Consider the following 16,487-nt stretch of genomic DNA (forward strand, 5'->3'; position numbering starts at 1 on the left):
ATTTCAGAAACACAAGTCCTGGGAAGTATAGAAGGTACAGTAGGGTTTGGAAACACAGAGACCACTCAACAGGCACTGTGGCGGTCTGGGGGCAGGGGCAGGCATTGATGATGGCCTAAGGGATTAGCAGCAGGAAAGCACTAGGGGAACAAGTTAGAAGGCACTTGGAGTTGAAATGGCAGGACGTAGGCAGGAAAAGTGTTTGTGGTGCACACCTCTGTGACGAAGAGAGACAAAGAGGGTAAGAATGAAGAAAGTAGAAACCTAGAATTCGAGATGCCAAGGGGACATCACTGTGGGAATGTCCCACAGCCAGTTGATAATGAGAACCTGGGTCTCAGGAGAGAGGTCAGGATGGAGAGAGGGATTTACAAATACTTTGGTGCATCTGAGAACTTGAAACACACAAATGCTATTTGGAGGAAGAGGGGAGCCAGCCAGAGTCTGAGAGGAGTGGAGAGGGAGGAAGAGAATGAGCCAGGAGGAGGGAGCAGGGCAGAACTCAGTGGACGACCAGTTTTCAAACACAGGCAAGAATAAAACATGAAGGGATTAGGCACCATCACGTGGGCTTAACAATTCAGAGGTTCCTCACAAACTTTGGAAGGGGCAGGAATGGAAAACAGGTTGGAATGCCGGAGAAAAGACCAGCAGGTGAAGGAGATGTGAGGTTGCAGTTGAACCAACTCTTCTGAAAATTTGGCTATAAAGGGCAGGAGGGCATGTGTTGAGATAAAAGGTTTTAGAATGTTCTAATTCAGATCTGTTATGTACCTTAAGAGGAGGACAGCAGTGAGGCTGAACAATTGCAGATAAAAGAGATTGGGGTATTTAGTCTACCTTTGCTCTTCAAAATGATCAGTTTATGTATATGTATTCATTCATTCATTCATTCATTTTTCATTTGAAAATAAATAACCAGTGTGGCGTTTGAGGCTCTCAGGTGGTCCTAGGTGACTGGCCTGTTTTTGACCATGCTGTCTCTTACTTTACAACCAAGTTTTTGACCTCTAAGGTGTGTTTTCTGTCTGCATTTTAAGAAATGCATATTTTTCTTTTTGTCCATGAAGTGCTTGGAAATTAGGTCTTTCTCTCCCTTCTTTCTCAATTTCAGTGTATCCATCGAGATTTAGCAGCCAGGAATGTTTTGGTAACAGAAAACAATGTGATGAAAATAGCAGACTTTGGACTGGCCAGAGATATCAACAATATAGACTATTACAAAAAGACTACAAATGTAAGTCCTGGGCAGTAAAACAGCAGGAAGGGGGTGGAGTGGGGCTCAAGAAGTTCCATGGAGAAAGACCACAGTCGCTGAGAGCCAGAGGGACTTGTGAGGGCTCCTCTGGTTCTTTCTTTTGCCTTATTCTTCATAGATTCTCAATGAGCACATTTGGGCTCTATTTAAGATAAGTTTAGTAAATGGGAGACGCTTACATACAGAATAATCAGCAGCCTCTAGGATTTTCTAATGACTGTGGTCAAGAACTTTCATAGTGGCAGGCATGGTGGCTCGCACCTGTAATCCCAGCCCTCTGGGAGGCCAAGGTGGTGGGTCTCTTGAGCTCAGGAGTCTGAGAACAACCTGAGCAAGACTGAGCCCCTGTCTCTACTAAAAATAGAAAACTTAGCCAGGAGTTGTGTCAGGCACCTGTTATCCCAGCTACTCGGAAGGCTGAGGCAAGAGGATCTCTTGGGCCCAAGAGTTGGAGGTTGCTGTGAGGTATGATGCCGCAGCACTCTACCCAGGGTGACAGAGTGAGACTGTCTCAAATACAAAACAAAATAAAAACCTTTTATAGCAAAGATTCAAGTTTGAGAGTTGCTGGGTAAATTAAGTTGGTGAAGGAATGTCTGTGTGGGAGATGAAATGATAGTGAGAATCTCAGGGGGTGGCATTTTACTCTGTCCCCAAATCTGCATCTCACACATTATGTATAGTCCTAGTTGGACACTGTGCTGTTCTCATGACTGACCACTTAAAAACCACTGGAGCATCAGCTCTTAAACAGAGCCTAGCCCTGTTGCACCTGCTAAAATAAATTTGTTTTAATACATTGGTTTTGGCATTTTCTCCTCCGTTTGCAGGGGCGACTTCCAGTCAAATGGATGGCTCCAGAAGCGCTTTTTGATAGAGTATACACGCACCAGAGCGATGTGTAAGTAACTCTGTTTCCTCAGGCTCCTTCGTGGGGTGGAGTTGCAAAAATATTGTCCGTTCTTTGCCTTCTTCATTCTTTGGTGGCTGCTGCATTTCACACGTTCATAGAAGGTGCAGGGGCTGGCCTCAGAAAGGGCGGATTTTATGGTAGGCTGGTAACCAATGCTCTGTTACTAATCTGCCCGGCTTCAAAGAGCACAGGAGGTAGAATGGCCAACCTCCCCCTGCCGGAGCGGAAGTCCCCCTGCCCCCCAGCATATTCACGGATGCGCAGCTACAAAGCCTCTGTCTAATTTGCCAAGCTCTTGACATGTTCTTCACTCCCTTAGCGGAGTAATCCTGAAAGTCTCCCCACCTGAGGGCCATTTGTCTTATGTCCAGGTTTGTCCTTCAAGGGTAAAGCTGAGTGAGACACAGTCCACTCAGATGATCCCCATAGGGTCTTCTCACTATGCTTATCCTTCAAAAAAGAAGTCTGGTCTGGTCTGGTCTTAGCATCCTTGATAACATTCTAGAAGTACAGTAGAAATTATATATACTTCTATTATGAGGTACTTAAAAAATATTATCAGTGTCGGGCTCCAACTGATAATTTTGGATTTGGAAATTTCGTTGAAAGGTGTTGGCATTGGGAGGAGCTGGCTCGAAGTTCCTATAAGCCTATAATTATTCCAAAGGAGAATTTATTTTAAATCAATTGACAAAGCAGTTTTTTTATTTGTGTAAGCAGGAGGATTTCTGGGGCAGGAATTGATTCTCTACCTCCACAGTTGGCTTCCTCAGTTCTAGAAATAAGACATTATGAGCCCATTTTTGTGGGGAGCATACTGAGGCCCAGAGGCTATTTTTCCCCGTTCCATGCTGCAGCTTTTGTTCTACAGTTCCATTCCTGAATCTCACCATCCAGAGTCCTGAAGGGCGAGCTTCCAGAGTGCCCATGACTTAGCTTAATGTGGATCCTTTGATTGGGCATCCCAGGGATTGAGTCTCCCGCACAAGCCCCCAGAAGACCAGCTGGGAGTCTCTGACAAGTCAAGTGTAAATGGTGCCCTGTGAGAATTTTCGGGTTCTGTTGCGGGAAACTCATCTGGGAGGCTGCTCTCCCCTAACCCCAGCCCCGTGCCGATGGTTCTCACCTCATAGTGAACCAGAGAACCTCTGGTAGCAGGTGCTCCTCCTGCCACGCCGGGCAGCTCTGACTTCGTGGAATGGGCTCACCGGCTGTGCTCTGCCTGCCACCTGTCCAGGTGATCACAGGCCTTGGAAGTCAGGCACACAGGAAGCCGGAAGAGTTGCAAAGGACCATAAGGGGCTTTGAAACTTAGAAATTGAGATCCTTGCACCACTAACACCAACCACATTGAAGATGAGCAGCTTTATTTCAGAGTGATGATAGTTTGACTTTTTGTCTCTTGATGGAAAATCCCATCGGAACACCCCATGTTGTCACTATTTGGGGTGCTCTTTGTGGGACAGGAAAGGGCTGTAGGATGAACTGCAAAGGGGCTCGTTCGTCTTTGAACTTAAGTGAGGGGGTGTTTCTTAACTGGGCACATTTAGGTTTCTGTGGTTTGGATGGGTTAGTGATGCTACATTTTCTTTCTCTGTTGCAGCTGGTCCTTTGGGGTGTTAATGTGGGAGATCTTCACATTAGGGGGCTCACCCTACCCAGGGATTCCTGTGGAGGAACTGTTTAAGCTGCTGAAGGAGGGACACAGGATGGATAAGCCGGCGAACTGCACCAATGAACTGTAAGGACTGCTGTGGTCTCAGCACGCCAGTAACACCTGCCTGACATACCTCCATATTCTAAGCACCTCCCTCTTCTCCCCTGCCCCACCGTGTCCTAAACATGCTCTAAGAGGAATTGTAGAAGTTTTCTGGGCTCAATCCCAGAACTGAGTTAGAGGGCTACACTGACAACCTTCAGTTGTCCAAAAGAAAGAACAGCATTTGGAGGTGTATGACATGAAGCTGGCTTTAAATCACAGAGGGCATCCGGCTGCCCGGCCAAGGGCTCCTGACTTTGCAGGGCCAGTCGGGGTGATCTTCCTATCCCGTGCTGTCCTTGTTCTGGTCCCCACTCAGAGTGACAGGAAACAATCTGGAGAGCCATGGGGCTTCCCCTGCACAGCGTAGGATTAAGGAGCCCGTGAAACCTGCCTTCCCGGGTTATGCCTCTCCCCAGCGGGGTGAGCAGAGAATGGGTCTTCCCAGAGCTGCCGTAAATATTAGTGACCACTGCCATTGCCGTTCCAGATTGACAGCCACCACACTTCCTCACAGAGAACAAACCAATGTCTGGTTACCCATATTTCACCTGTATTTTTGTGCAGAGATTTAAAAAATGTATCCAGGTGCCCTGCTCAGAGTACTAGATCTGCTGGTTTCTAGAAGAACCTACCTCAACACTTTAAGGGGCGTAAGGTTGTATGGGTGACGTGTGCCCTGGGCAGTAGCTTCAGTGCTTTGAAAGGAGTCTCTCCACCCCCAGCCCAGGATTTATGAAGAAGAGTGATTGGCCCAGTGACTGCAGCCCATTGTCTGTCATTTCACAGGGATTTTATGTCTGTAATCCCCTGAGTGCTTTTCGGTGTACAGTGTACGTCTGATGAATGGCCACACTTTACAGTATAGTATATAAAGGCATTTATTGTGCTTCTTGTCGCTCCCACTGCTGTTTCTAACATAGAGGGTCTGTCGAAACCTGTAATCAAGATAAGGCCTGGGAATGTGGGCCTAGCTGAGAGTTAATCAGGAAGTTAGTGTGCGGCCCCGTGGTGACAGATTAATTCATACAATCCTTACCTTAAAGTTGTGGTTTTCAACTTTTTTCAAATAAGCTGAAGAACCTTTGTCAACTAGAATCATTAAAAGAAAACCTGAAGTGTTAGACAGATAATATCAGAGCTGCTTTGGTCCAGGAATGGGTGTCTGGGGAGGGAAGACTACAGACCACTCTTGAAAATGTCTCCTCCCTCAGCCTCTGGAAGTGCCTTGTTTAAGAGTCTGATACCAGGGCAGCACAGTGGCTCACGCCTGTAATCCCAGCACTTTGGGAGGCTGAGGCGCGAGGATCCCTCTAGGCCAGGAGTTGAAGATCGGCCTGAGCAAGACTGAGCCCCTGTCTCTGCTAAACATAGAAAAATGAGGCGGGGATGGTGGTGCATGCCTATAGTCCCAGCTACTCCAGAGGCTGAGGGAGGAGGATCCCTGGAGCCCAGGAATGTGAAGTTGCAGTGAGCTATAATGATGCCACTGCACTCTTAACAGAACGAAATCCTGTCTCAAAAGAAAAGCATGTGACAATATTGTGGCACCAGTGAATAATATACTTTCTTCTTTCTTCATGATACTGGTGCCTTCCTAGAACATTTTGGTAAAATGATGTCTCTGTGACTCAAAGTGCCTTTCAGAGGAGTCAGGCAGGGAATCTTTGGGGAAGGTATATACGTCTTAATGTGGCTGCCTGGAAACTTCTGATGCGTTTTCACAATTGACGGTACATCTCCATATTGCCCGTAGCCAAGTACCTAGTACTAAAATTAATCCACTGAGGAAGTCTGTTTCTTGCAGGTATATGATGATGAGGGACTGTTGGCATGCAGTCCCCTCCCAGAGACCGACGTTCAAGCAGCTGGTGGAGGACTTAGACCGGATTCTCACTCTCACAACCAATGAGGTAAGAACCTCCTTCTAGAAACCAACTGTCCTCCCTCGGCCTGGGAGACAAGCACAGCATTTTACACGCAGGCGCCCCTGTTGGTTGTTGGTTGGAGTCTGTGGGCTCAGACAGTTAAACTGTGTGTTGCTTTCAAATTGGAGTCTGTGGGCTCAGACAGTTAAACTGTGTGTTGCTTTCAAATTGTGATTTTTCTCGGAACTTCATTTTGTGAATTCTGATTCATGAAACCAAAGACTGAGGGCCATCCCTACAGCCGTCCTCACCCTCGCTGGCGGCAGGGTGAGTGTGTAGGAAAGTGGGGAAGGGGGAAAAAAGGTTCCTTTGCAATATCTAGTTTGACTCTGTGCCCTGGTCCTTAGTATGCAAGCTCAGGTTGTCTCCATCTGATCTGCATGAAATTCTGTCATTCCAGCTTCTGTACAACACGACACTGTCCTGTATGATCCTGTCTTGTAATGCCTGTGGCTCTAAGTCTCTCTCTATGTGTATATAATAGTTTTCCGTAATGAGTGACTTATGTGAATTTTAAGTGAAAACTTGTACTTTTTCTTAAAACATTTTCTTTGAAACATTTATAAACTTTGCCAACAAAACAGGACCTGAATTTGGCTGCGTCCGTAGCTGCTACAGTGTACAGATAGAGTGGCTTTTATGATTACGGGAAGCATATGGACCCTGCCCAGGAAAGGGAGAAATGCATCACGTCCAGTAAAACCCCATGTTAGAGATGGTTAATGAATGAATTTTGAGATACTGAATGAAGATTCCAGAATATTGTGGGGGAGGGGCTAAAACCACACAATTATCTCAACAACAAAAGTTAGGATGCCTCAGATATTTTAGAAGGAAAATAATACACTTAATTTCTGATTAGAAAATTGTTTTAAAGTGATTTAAAACAAAGTAATCAAAGGTAGTGATAATGAAACCTTACCCGGGCAATTTTATCTTGTGCGTCTCCCTGTGGCTTGTGCTGCTGGATGAAGGGAGAGATTGCATTTAAATGAACACAGCTGACCTTCAGAAGTTAAAAGGAAAGGAATGGGGGGGGGGGCTAACTTTCTTCTTCTGCCAAAATTGTTGTTTCTAGTATAAGTTCTTTCAACCCTAGACTTGGAATCCATTGATCCCCCTATTTTTTTCCCTATCAGATCTGAAAGTTTATAGCTTCATTTAGAAATTGGGGGAAAAGCACTAGCAGTCTGTTTTAATGGTCCTGTGTCTGTGCTCAGTGAGACCTATTTATGTATTTACATTGAACGTGGGTCCATTCCTACTCAAATTTGTATCTAGTATCCTAAAATAAAAAAGCAGAATGCCATATCGTCTAACGGATATAAAAATCGAAGTTTCTTTCCTTCTGAAAATCATTACCATATGCTCGAGAAAAATGGTTCCATTTAGGACAAAATTTCATTTTTATCATTGTAAGCAAAAAGTTCTCTTGATGTGGAGGGCGTGTTTGTTTCCAGTTGTGTGGTTAATGCTGATGTTGTTGGAACTGACACATCCCCCTTCTGGGATGGGGACTCTTTTTCTTGCCAACCCTGGTGATGAATTAGAGGGGGGGTGTTTTTTGGTGGAGTTTTTTCTTTCTTTTTTTTTTTTTTTGGTCTTTTAAAATGTAGAGTTGCCAACATTCCGTGGGCTCTTTGCTGATAACACCGAAGCCGTTTGTGCTATGGTCTGCACTTTTTGACCTTCTCTCAGCAAAACCACACGTCATAGAATAAGTCATTGGCTTCTGGACGTGTGAGCAGAACCTCTCCAAAGTGCCAACCCACTGAGGCAGCTGAGACCCAGAAGTTCCCTGTTTAGAAATCTTTTCCTAGCTGCAGAGCAGGGCTCAGCAAATGCTTTCTGTAAGAAGCCAGAGAGTTTAAATATTCTCAGCTTCGGGGCCCAATGGTATTTAGTAGCACACAAAAGCAGCCACAGGCAACACGTAAATCAGTGTGTGTCTGTGTTCTAGTAAAAGCTGATGGACCCTGAAATTGGAATTTGATATGAATTTCTATCATTTTGATACCACAGATATTCTTCTTTTGTTCTCCCCCCCCCCAACTATTTACACATGTTGAAAACCCATTCTTAGCTTGTGGGCCATACGAAAACAGGCCTGGGCTCTGCCCTCACCTGAGTAGGAGGAAGTGTTAACCCAGTGTGGTCCCTTGGTTGCAACAGCAATAGATGCTTTGGGGAGCAGAAGAGACTTCACGAATTTCAAAGCTTCAAAACTCTGAAACTTAGCCTCTATCTTCCTGAACTGTCCTTTAACAGCCCATTGTGGATTTAACATAACATGAGCATATCTAAGCCTTTTTTTGAACCTGTTTATATTTTCAACTCAGAGAGCTTCTGAGGGTAATGAATTACATCTGTTAAATTACCTGCCCAATGAAGAAATATTCCCTTTCAATTGCTCTAGGAACTACAATAATAAAATATAATTCAGAAAATAAATATTCATCGTCTCAACTACTTCCAGGGGTCCTGGGGACCCACAGCATGTGATGCATTTATACTTTGCTGGGGCTCGAACTTGATCTGGGGAGTGGGGCAGGGTAGGGGGTAGGGTGGGGTGCAGGGAGTGAGCGTGCAGGGCCCGTGCGTGGGTTTCCTCGCCCCGCCCCTGCATGTCAGTTGTCTATTCTTGGTGGATTTTGTGAGAAAAGTTGAGGGCAGCCTGGAGTAAAAGGATTAGGTTTGGGTCTGGGGAGGTCTCTCTGAGCTTAGGGTGGGTTGCATCTCTGATGGCGTTCTAGGGGTGCCCCTTCCTGCCCCCACCTCTGACAGCAGCATCTCAGGAGCCTGTGTTTGAAATAAAACTCTTTCTTCCCTTCTTTCAGGAATACTTGGACCTCAGTCAGCCTCTTGAACCGTATTCACCTTGTTACCCTGACACAAGATGAAATAAAACGTCTCTCTTCCCTTCTTTCAGGAATACTTGGACCTCAGTCAGCCTCTCGAACAGTATTCTCCTAGTTCCCCTGACACAAGGAGTTCTTGTTCTTCAGGAGATGACTCTGTTTTCTCTCCAGACCCCATGCCTTACGAACCATGCCTTCCTCAGTACCCACACAGAAATGGCAGTGTTAAGACATGAGAAAGCCCGTCCCCAGGCAGGACAGTGCCAGGACGCAGCCTACACTGAGCGGGGAGGCCATGCCCCCAGAGCTTGTTGTCTCCACTTGTACATATGGATCAGAGGAGTAAATAATTGGAAAAGTAATCGGCACACGTGTAAAGATGTATACAATTGAAAACTTAACAATTTTCACCAGGGGAAGGATGTTTCTGGACGGATGGACTCCCACCGGCTGCCACGTGACCTCTGACCCGCCGTGGACACTGGCTGTGGGCCCAGTTGGACTCAAGGCAGATGCAAGTTCTGCCTTCCTTGTTAATTTTGTAATAATTGGAGAAAATATATGTCAGCACACACAGAGCACAAATGCAGTATATAGGTGCTGGATGTATGTAAATATATTCAAATTATGTATAAATATATATTATATATTTACAAGGAATTATTTTTTGTATTGATTTTAAATGGATGTCCCAACGCACCTAGAAAATTGGTCTCTTTCTCTTTTTTTTAATAGCTATTTGCTAAATGCTGTTCTTACACAGAATTTCTTAATTTTCACCGGGCAGAGGTGGAAAAATACTTTTGCTTTCAGGGAAAATGGTCTAACATTAATTTATTAATGAATTGGTAATATACAAAACAATTAATCATTTATAGTTTTTGGTTTTTTTCTTTTGTAATTTAAGTGGCATTTCTATGCAGGCAGCACAGCAGACTAGTCAATCTATTACTTGGACTTAACGAGTTATCAGATCCTTTGAAAAGAGAAATATTTACACTATACGACTAATTTGGGGGAAAGTTTCGATTTGTTTGTGTTTAAACTCTGCTGTCAGATGATCGTTCTTAAATCTCCCGAACACCCCAATAAAGGACCCATTAATAGGAGGGTGTTCCATCATGGGGCCGACGCCATGTTTAACTGGATTTCCCAAGACAAATGGTACCAGTGTCCTCTTTAAAAGATGCCTTAATCCATTCCTTGAGGACAGCCTGAGGCTGAGATGATAGTGGGTATACTTCTCTCCGGCAAGTGGCCTCTGCCCCTGAGTTGCACGTTAATCAGATTAGCCTGTATTCTTTTCAGTGGATTTTGATAATGGCTTCCAGATTCTTTGGTCTTTCGAGATGCCTTTTAGGATCATCAAGTCCCATCACAGAAAGTTGAAACACAAAGTTGTTCTGCTGATAGTTTTGGGGGGGAATGCTTCCATCTTGTTAAGGGGTTGATTCCGCCTAATTTTGGTAGGGCCTGACCAAACGAGCTATCCTGACACCTGCCTTGGAACATCCCCGCATTGTCCCCTCTGTATGAAAGTATCGGGTTTTGCTTTCGAAACACCCACTCACTTTGCTATAGCCATGCAACATGAATGCAGATGACACTGATTTTATGTGTTACAGAATTGGAGAAAGTATTTAATAAAACTTGTTAATTTTTATACTGACAATAAAAATGTTTCTACGGATATTAATGTTAACAAGACAAAATAAATGTCACGCAGCTTATTTTTTTAACACTCGTGTCCTACCAGATGGTTTCCTGTGCTGGGAGGTGTCGACTGGGTACTGTCTGTGAATGCCAGAGAGGTAGAGCTGGGAGGGCAGGAAGGGATTGGCCAAGACCACCAGTGCCTGGGACAGGTTGAGCCAATGGAAAATCAGCATCGGTTGGTTCGGCCCTCGCTGGGTTGCTTCCTTCACCTCTGGGGAGTCACTGTTCCTTTCTGAGCCCTCCTGGCTCCCGAGAGGAGCAAAGGAACCGTATGGGGGACGGTTTGTCGACAGGCGGCCTAAGGATGAGAGGTGTCCAATAGGGCAAATATTCAGGCTGTTTGGAATCTGGGGACCTTGAAATCTTCTAGGCTGATACCTTGTCGTATACAGAGAGGAGAATTTACTTTAAATTTTCTGAAAGAAAACTTTTCGGAATTTTAGATTTTAAAATAAGTATTTCTTTTCATCCCACCAAGCATCCGAAGAGGGAAATGGAGATTAGCCTATCAGTTTACAAATGTGAATCTATGAATCTCTTAAGGTTCCCTTTTGCCTGCTCGCCAGGAAAGGGAGATCAAAACCAGGCCGACTCCTGAACCTCAGCCCTGTGTTAGAACGGTGTAGGGCTGTCGGTAGCTGAGCGGTGCCGTCCTTATGGTCTTCCATGTGTTTGAGGCCAGTAGTGGGGCTGTGAGGTCTCCAGCTATCATGACAGTGGCCTCCGGTCCTAGTTCTGTGTTTGCCAACTGCTGGGGCATCTGTTGCTTATTCGTAGGACAGGGTTCTAATATCACCAAAAGAATGTGACTAGAAAAACAGGGTGTCCGGATGGAAGCCATGTCACCTGTTAGGTGATTGTTCTGTAGTCCTCTGGGCCTTTCCATGGCTGGGGGGTCGGGGGTGGGGATGGACTCTTTGAAGGTGCTGCAGGTGTATTCAGGGCAAGGCTCAGTTTCTGCTGGTTCTTTGTGAAGACCATGGTGCATGGGCCTTACTTCAGAGACAGAAGGGCTGTTTATGGCCTTGGCAATGTAGATTATAATGGGAGAAAGACCTGCTATCCCTCTTGCCCATTTCACAGAGGTGACTGGGCAAGAATCCTAAATTAGCTCTTGGCTATTTTAGGTGTATAATTATTTTCAAGAGATGTTTGCCATGAAGGGAAACAGGGAGTGAGCGTCATGAGAAAGAGGGGAAGTACAGTACCTTCCAAATGAACGTACATGGCAGGGCTCTCCCGGCCCTACGCCCAAGACTAAGGAAAGCCTTGAGAATTAGCCGAACCATGTGTGATTGTCATCAAATCACTAGTTCATTTGTGAAGAACCAAAAAGTGACAGGCGTCTTGGATGGGTCCTGCTGTTTCCAACAAGGAAGGGCATACTCAAGAGGCCACCACCGCAAGTCTGGCTAGTGGTGGTCTCAGATGGGATGGGGAGGGTGTAGAAGTGGGGTAGAGGAGCGGCAACTTCAGGGGAGTTCTGTGGGTTCTAGAGTTCTGTGTGTTCTAGAAGGACAGGGCACTCCACCCACTCATCCTTCGCTCAACTAAAGATCTTCCCTGCACCTGCTCTTGTGGAAAGTTCCTTAGCCCCATACAGTAGGGGACGCCAAGAGTCAGAGGACATCTGAGCAAGATGATCTGCAGCTGAGGGGTGGACCTCGGGCCATTCGTCCACAGGTGTTCCTTGTGGAAGACGAGCCCAATCCTTCAGCATGTAGTTATTTGTTAATTACTCCCCTCACCTGTGTTGTACGGGCTCAATAAAAGGCTGGTGTGGTGCAGTTACTCCGGGCTAAGCTGAAAGTAAGGGTCAGCCCGTCTCCCACAAGCTTGCACTTCTAACCCGCCTCTCGCCTGGTTCCTTCCTGCAGTAACCGAGACCAGGCCATAGGGGCCCGACGGGTCACGACACCACACCCAGGTAACTACATGTATTTGCAGTGAAATGCCTGGCAGATTGAACGGCTATAGATTGAGGTCTCAGCCACCTTCTCAAAACAAGAAACTTGTCTGCCGAGGTGGATGGGGTAATTAAAGCTTTAGAAGGGCCAGATCCAAAGGGTTCAGCTCAAGGTGCCTGAGGGTCACATGGCTGGGATATAGTCTCAGAAAACAGGACTGTAGCCTTGCACAGCCCAGGAGAGGCAGTGGGCTAGGGCGGGATCGGGTTGGGTTACTCCTTTGCAGCGGGGGATGCTGGGCAGATCACGCTTCCGTCTGCCTCACGCTACCATGAGCATTGCCCGTAGGAGCTTAATGCTGGCAGAAAGTACAAAGTAAATTAGTTTTCCTCTTCCTGAGAATTTCTTTTTTGTACATTTCAGTGATTTTTTTAGTATATTCACAGTATTGTGCAACCACCACTACTATCTTAACTCCAGAACTTCATCACTCCAAGAAGAAACTCTTCTCCCATCAGCAGTCACTCCCTAGTCCCCCTTCTCCCAGGCTTGGCACCCACCAATCTGCTCAGGGCCTATGGATTGGCCTGTTCTGGACATTTCAAATAAGTGGAATCAAACAATGTGTGGCATTTCGTGCCCATCTTCTTTCGCTTAGTCTTTTCAAGGTTCCTCCGTATTATAGCCTGTGGCAATACTTCATTTCTTTGTATTGCCCCTCACATCCCATTGATGGGTATGTTGCATTTTGTTTATCCAGTCATCCATTGATGGGCATTTGGGTTGTTTTCCTTTTTGCTAATTATGAATAGTGCTGCTAGGAACATTTAGGTAGTGTGTAAGTTTTTTGCAGTCATGAGTTTTCATTTCTCTGGGGTATATACCAAGGGGTGGAATTGCTGGGTCATATGATACCTCTACTTAGCCAGACTGTTCTCCCAACGTGCTACGCTCTTTTATTTATTTATTTTCATTTTATTTATTTACTTTTTTGAGACGGAGTCTCACTTTGTCACCCTCGGTAGAGTGCCGTGGCATCTTAGCTCCCAGCAACCTCAAACTCTTGAGTTTAAGTGATTCTCTTGTCTCTGCCTCCCATGTACCTGGGGCTACAGGCACCTGCCTCAGTGCCCTACTATTTTTAGAGATGGGCATCTCAAACTCATGAGCTCAGGCAATCCACCCACTTCGGCCTCCTAGAGTGCTAGGTTACAGGCGTGAGCCACTGCGCCCGGCCTTGCTACACTCTTTTAAGTTCCCCCAGCAATGTGTGAGGGTTTTGGTTTCTCCACGTCCTTGCCAACACTCATAATTCTTCATTTTTTTATGATAGCCATCCTAGGGGGTATGAAGTGCCTTCCTAAGAATTTAATACCTGATACCACTCAGATCACAGATCAAAGATACATTATATACCTTATTGGGTTTTCCAGAAAAGAAATTCTTCAATGAATCAGCCCAACTTCTGTGCTTATAAAATGGCAGAGATAGTGGAGATGCCTGCCTCAGTGGGTCCCCATGGCCTGGAGAGCTCAGAAACTGATCAATTCTGTCTCTTCCCCCTTGGCTGAGAGAGGAAGGAAGCACTGCCATGTGATGCAAAGACAGAGATTCTTTCTGGCTGGAATTCTCTACCTCACCTCCCTGGTTTTATACCAAATATAGTCTAGCGAGCTTGGCCATCCATGGGGACTGATTAATGCACCATTACTTATGTATGCACGATGGATCCTCCTTATCCACCCGCGTTTTGATGTTGTTTATTTTTTGATGTGTTTAAAGATGAAAGCAAAGTTTATCTTCTCTCATATTTCATCCCCAGGAAGCCTTGAAATGGCTTGGCTGTCCACCCTGGGCAGGGACAACAGAAGCCATCCACATTTGAAGTGACATTTTGGAATGGGGCCCTTCTCGTGCCCTTTTTGCTCAGGGTTTCTGGGGGTTTAGAATGGGTTCCTCAAAACTGCCTTGAAGTCTTGTCTCAGAGGGTCACTCGAGGTGCTGTAGAAGACGGTGGAAGGAAGGGTGACTGGTGTCAATCACTGGGAGACCCATGCTGTCCAAACCTTTGAAATAAAAGGCGGCAGAGGTCTGCCAATCTGCAAAGGGAAACCCCAGGACACAAAGCGGTCGGTGACAGAATTTAGCTTACGATGCACACTGTGGTAAGTGATTTTTTCTGCTGTGGTTCAGGACACAGCCTCCATCAGGTTTGCATCGTCTTAGGCTACTTTTCTAATTCTTTTGTTGAGGGCATTTAACTGAATCTTGCCTGGAGGCTTTGCAAATCAAAATCCGTAATGCGATACACTTGGAAAGGAAGAGAGGACGCGCGGATTTATACATTAAGAATAAAGAAAGAAAGAAAGAGGGAAAAAGTAAAGAAAAGTTTCCTGGGTCTACAAAGGAGCCGACAAATGATCCCTACCTGAAATGATTGTTGAGTTCAACCAGATTTTACCTGGAAAGCACCAAACGGCACCTGTTAGGTGACGCCCACGTACAGGCTGCTCACTTTCTCTCTTGCTCTTGAGAAGATGGAGACATAGGCATAGATGTGGGTATTGAGACAAATATAAAGATAAGATATGTGTGTTCATATATTACATACAGCATTGTCATCATGACTGAAGGAGTTTACCTGTGGAAGTGCTGGTCAGTTGTGAACACAGGGTCCTGCTTGTCTCCCACCCACAGTTTTAAACAAAAACATTTAATAAGTTTTAACTCATAAAATAGTCAAAATATTTGAAGATCATGAGATTGTATTTTCAACATTTGACCTGTTATTGTTCCCTTTGTAAACAAGCCTTCGCTTTACAAGCAGTGGTCATGCAATGATCGCCTAATGTGGTCACTTAGTATTTGTGCTATTACAACTGCACACATGGGCCAGGCGTGGTGGCTCACGCCTGTAAGCCCAGCACTCTGGGAGGCTGAGGTGGGTGGATTGCCTGAGCTCATGAGTTTGAGACCAGCCTGAGTAAGAGCAAGACCCTGTCTCTACTAAAAATAGAAAAACTGAGGCAAGAGGATCGCTTGAGCCCCACAGTTGGAGGTTGCTGTGAGCTATGACGTCACAGCACTCTACCCAGAGCAACAGCCAGTGGGTTTGAGTCCTAGGTCCCAGAGGCAGAGCAGAACAGGAGCAGATATCCAGGCAGGCTTTTTGCAAGGGACACTGGCTCTGGCTCCAGCTGTGGGTTGTCATAGACCAGCATGGGTACCTCCCCAATAAAGAGGGAGGTTCCACAGTGGAAAAACAGGAGACCAAGGCGCTCCACATGTCACAGGTGTGTGTCTTCAGGAGCTGCCCCAAGCTGGGAACTCAAAGGTCATCGTAAGTCATCTGATGGGGCAGGAGAGGCTCAAATACACTCAGTCTGTTGTGTGGGGAGGGTCATCAGGTGCTGGTCCTGTACAGGTGCCTGCAGGTGTGCACAGGTGGGGAGGGAGAGTTTAAGGCAGTGGTTCTCAACCTTCCTAATGCTGTGACCCTTTATTATAGTTCCTCATGTTGTGCTGACCCCCAAACCATAAAATTATTTTCGTTGCTACTTCATAACTGTAATTGTGCTACTATTATGAATTGTAATGTAAATATCTGATACGCAGGATTGTCTTAGGCAACCCCTGTGGAAGGGTCATTTGACCCCCAGGTTGAGAACCACTGGTTTAAGAGGATAGCTGGAAAGTTTCTGTAGGCTGGGGGGCTGCCCTTTCAAATGGTTCTGTGACTTGCTGCCTCTTCTGAAAAAGGCTATGTGCATACCTATATGTGTGGTCACAGCAGGAGAGGAATCGGAAACCTCTCCTCCCTGGCATGGTCCGGGCTCCCATGACAGCAGCCTTTGGGTTGCTTCTGACTGTGGATTTAAGTTTCACCCAAATGCAGAAGTTCCTCCCTCATGGCTGGTCACAACCCAGGAGCAGCCAGTGCTGTGAGTGAAATGGGCTAAGTCATAACACCTGATTACAATAGGTGTAGGACAATAGGTCCAACAATCTCTGCTATTGCTGAGATCAGGGTCCATGTAGGTGACATGTGGGTGAAGACAGAGCAAACAAGTAGGGCCTGCAATGGGGCAATGATCTCAAGAATGGATGTCAAAGCTGCACACTGTGACCCAGACCTGTCATTCCCACTG

General features: G+C 45.9%; 1 protein-coding gene across 12 annotated transcripts in view; it reads left to right on the forward strand.

Moving 5' to 3' along the window:
• FGFR2 (fibroblast growth factor receptor 2) overlaps window positions 1-10,455 on the forward strand; it is a 108,318-nt gene extending 97,863 nt beyond the window's left edge. For 11 of the 12 annotated variants that reach the window (XM_023511647.1, XM_023511649.1, XM_023511648.1 and 8 more), the window contains 5 exons: window positions 1,115-1,237; window positions 2,089-2,159; window positions 3,775-3,912; window positions 5,738-5,843; window positions 8,788-10,455. In XM_023511647.1, the coding sequence (XP_023367415.1) occupies window positions 1,115-1,237; window positions 2,089-2,159; window positions 3,775-3,912; window positions 5,738-5,843; window positions 8,788-8,952 (603 nt within the window). In that variant the 3' untranslated portion in view covers window positions 8,953-10,455. Of the gene's footprint in view, window positions 1-1,114; window positions 1,238-2,088; window positions 2,160-3,774; window positions 3,913-5,737; window positions 5,844-8,695 lie in introns of all 12 variants that reach the window. The other variant, XM_023511651.1, reaches the window with a different exon arrangement.
• Window positions 10,456-16,487: the final 6,032 nt, after the last annotated feature.

This window comes from Otolemur garnettii, unplaced genomic scaffold (assembly GCF_000181295.1).
Source record: "Otolemur garnettii isolate 467f Iridium unplaced genomic scaffold, OtoGar3 scaffold00021, whole genome shotgun sequence".
NCBI classification, from domain to species: domain Eukaryota; kingdom Metazoa; phylum Chordata; class Mammalia; order Primates; family Galagidae; genus Otolemur; species Otolemur garnettii.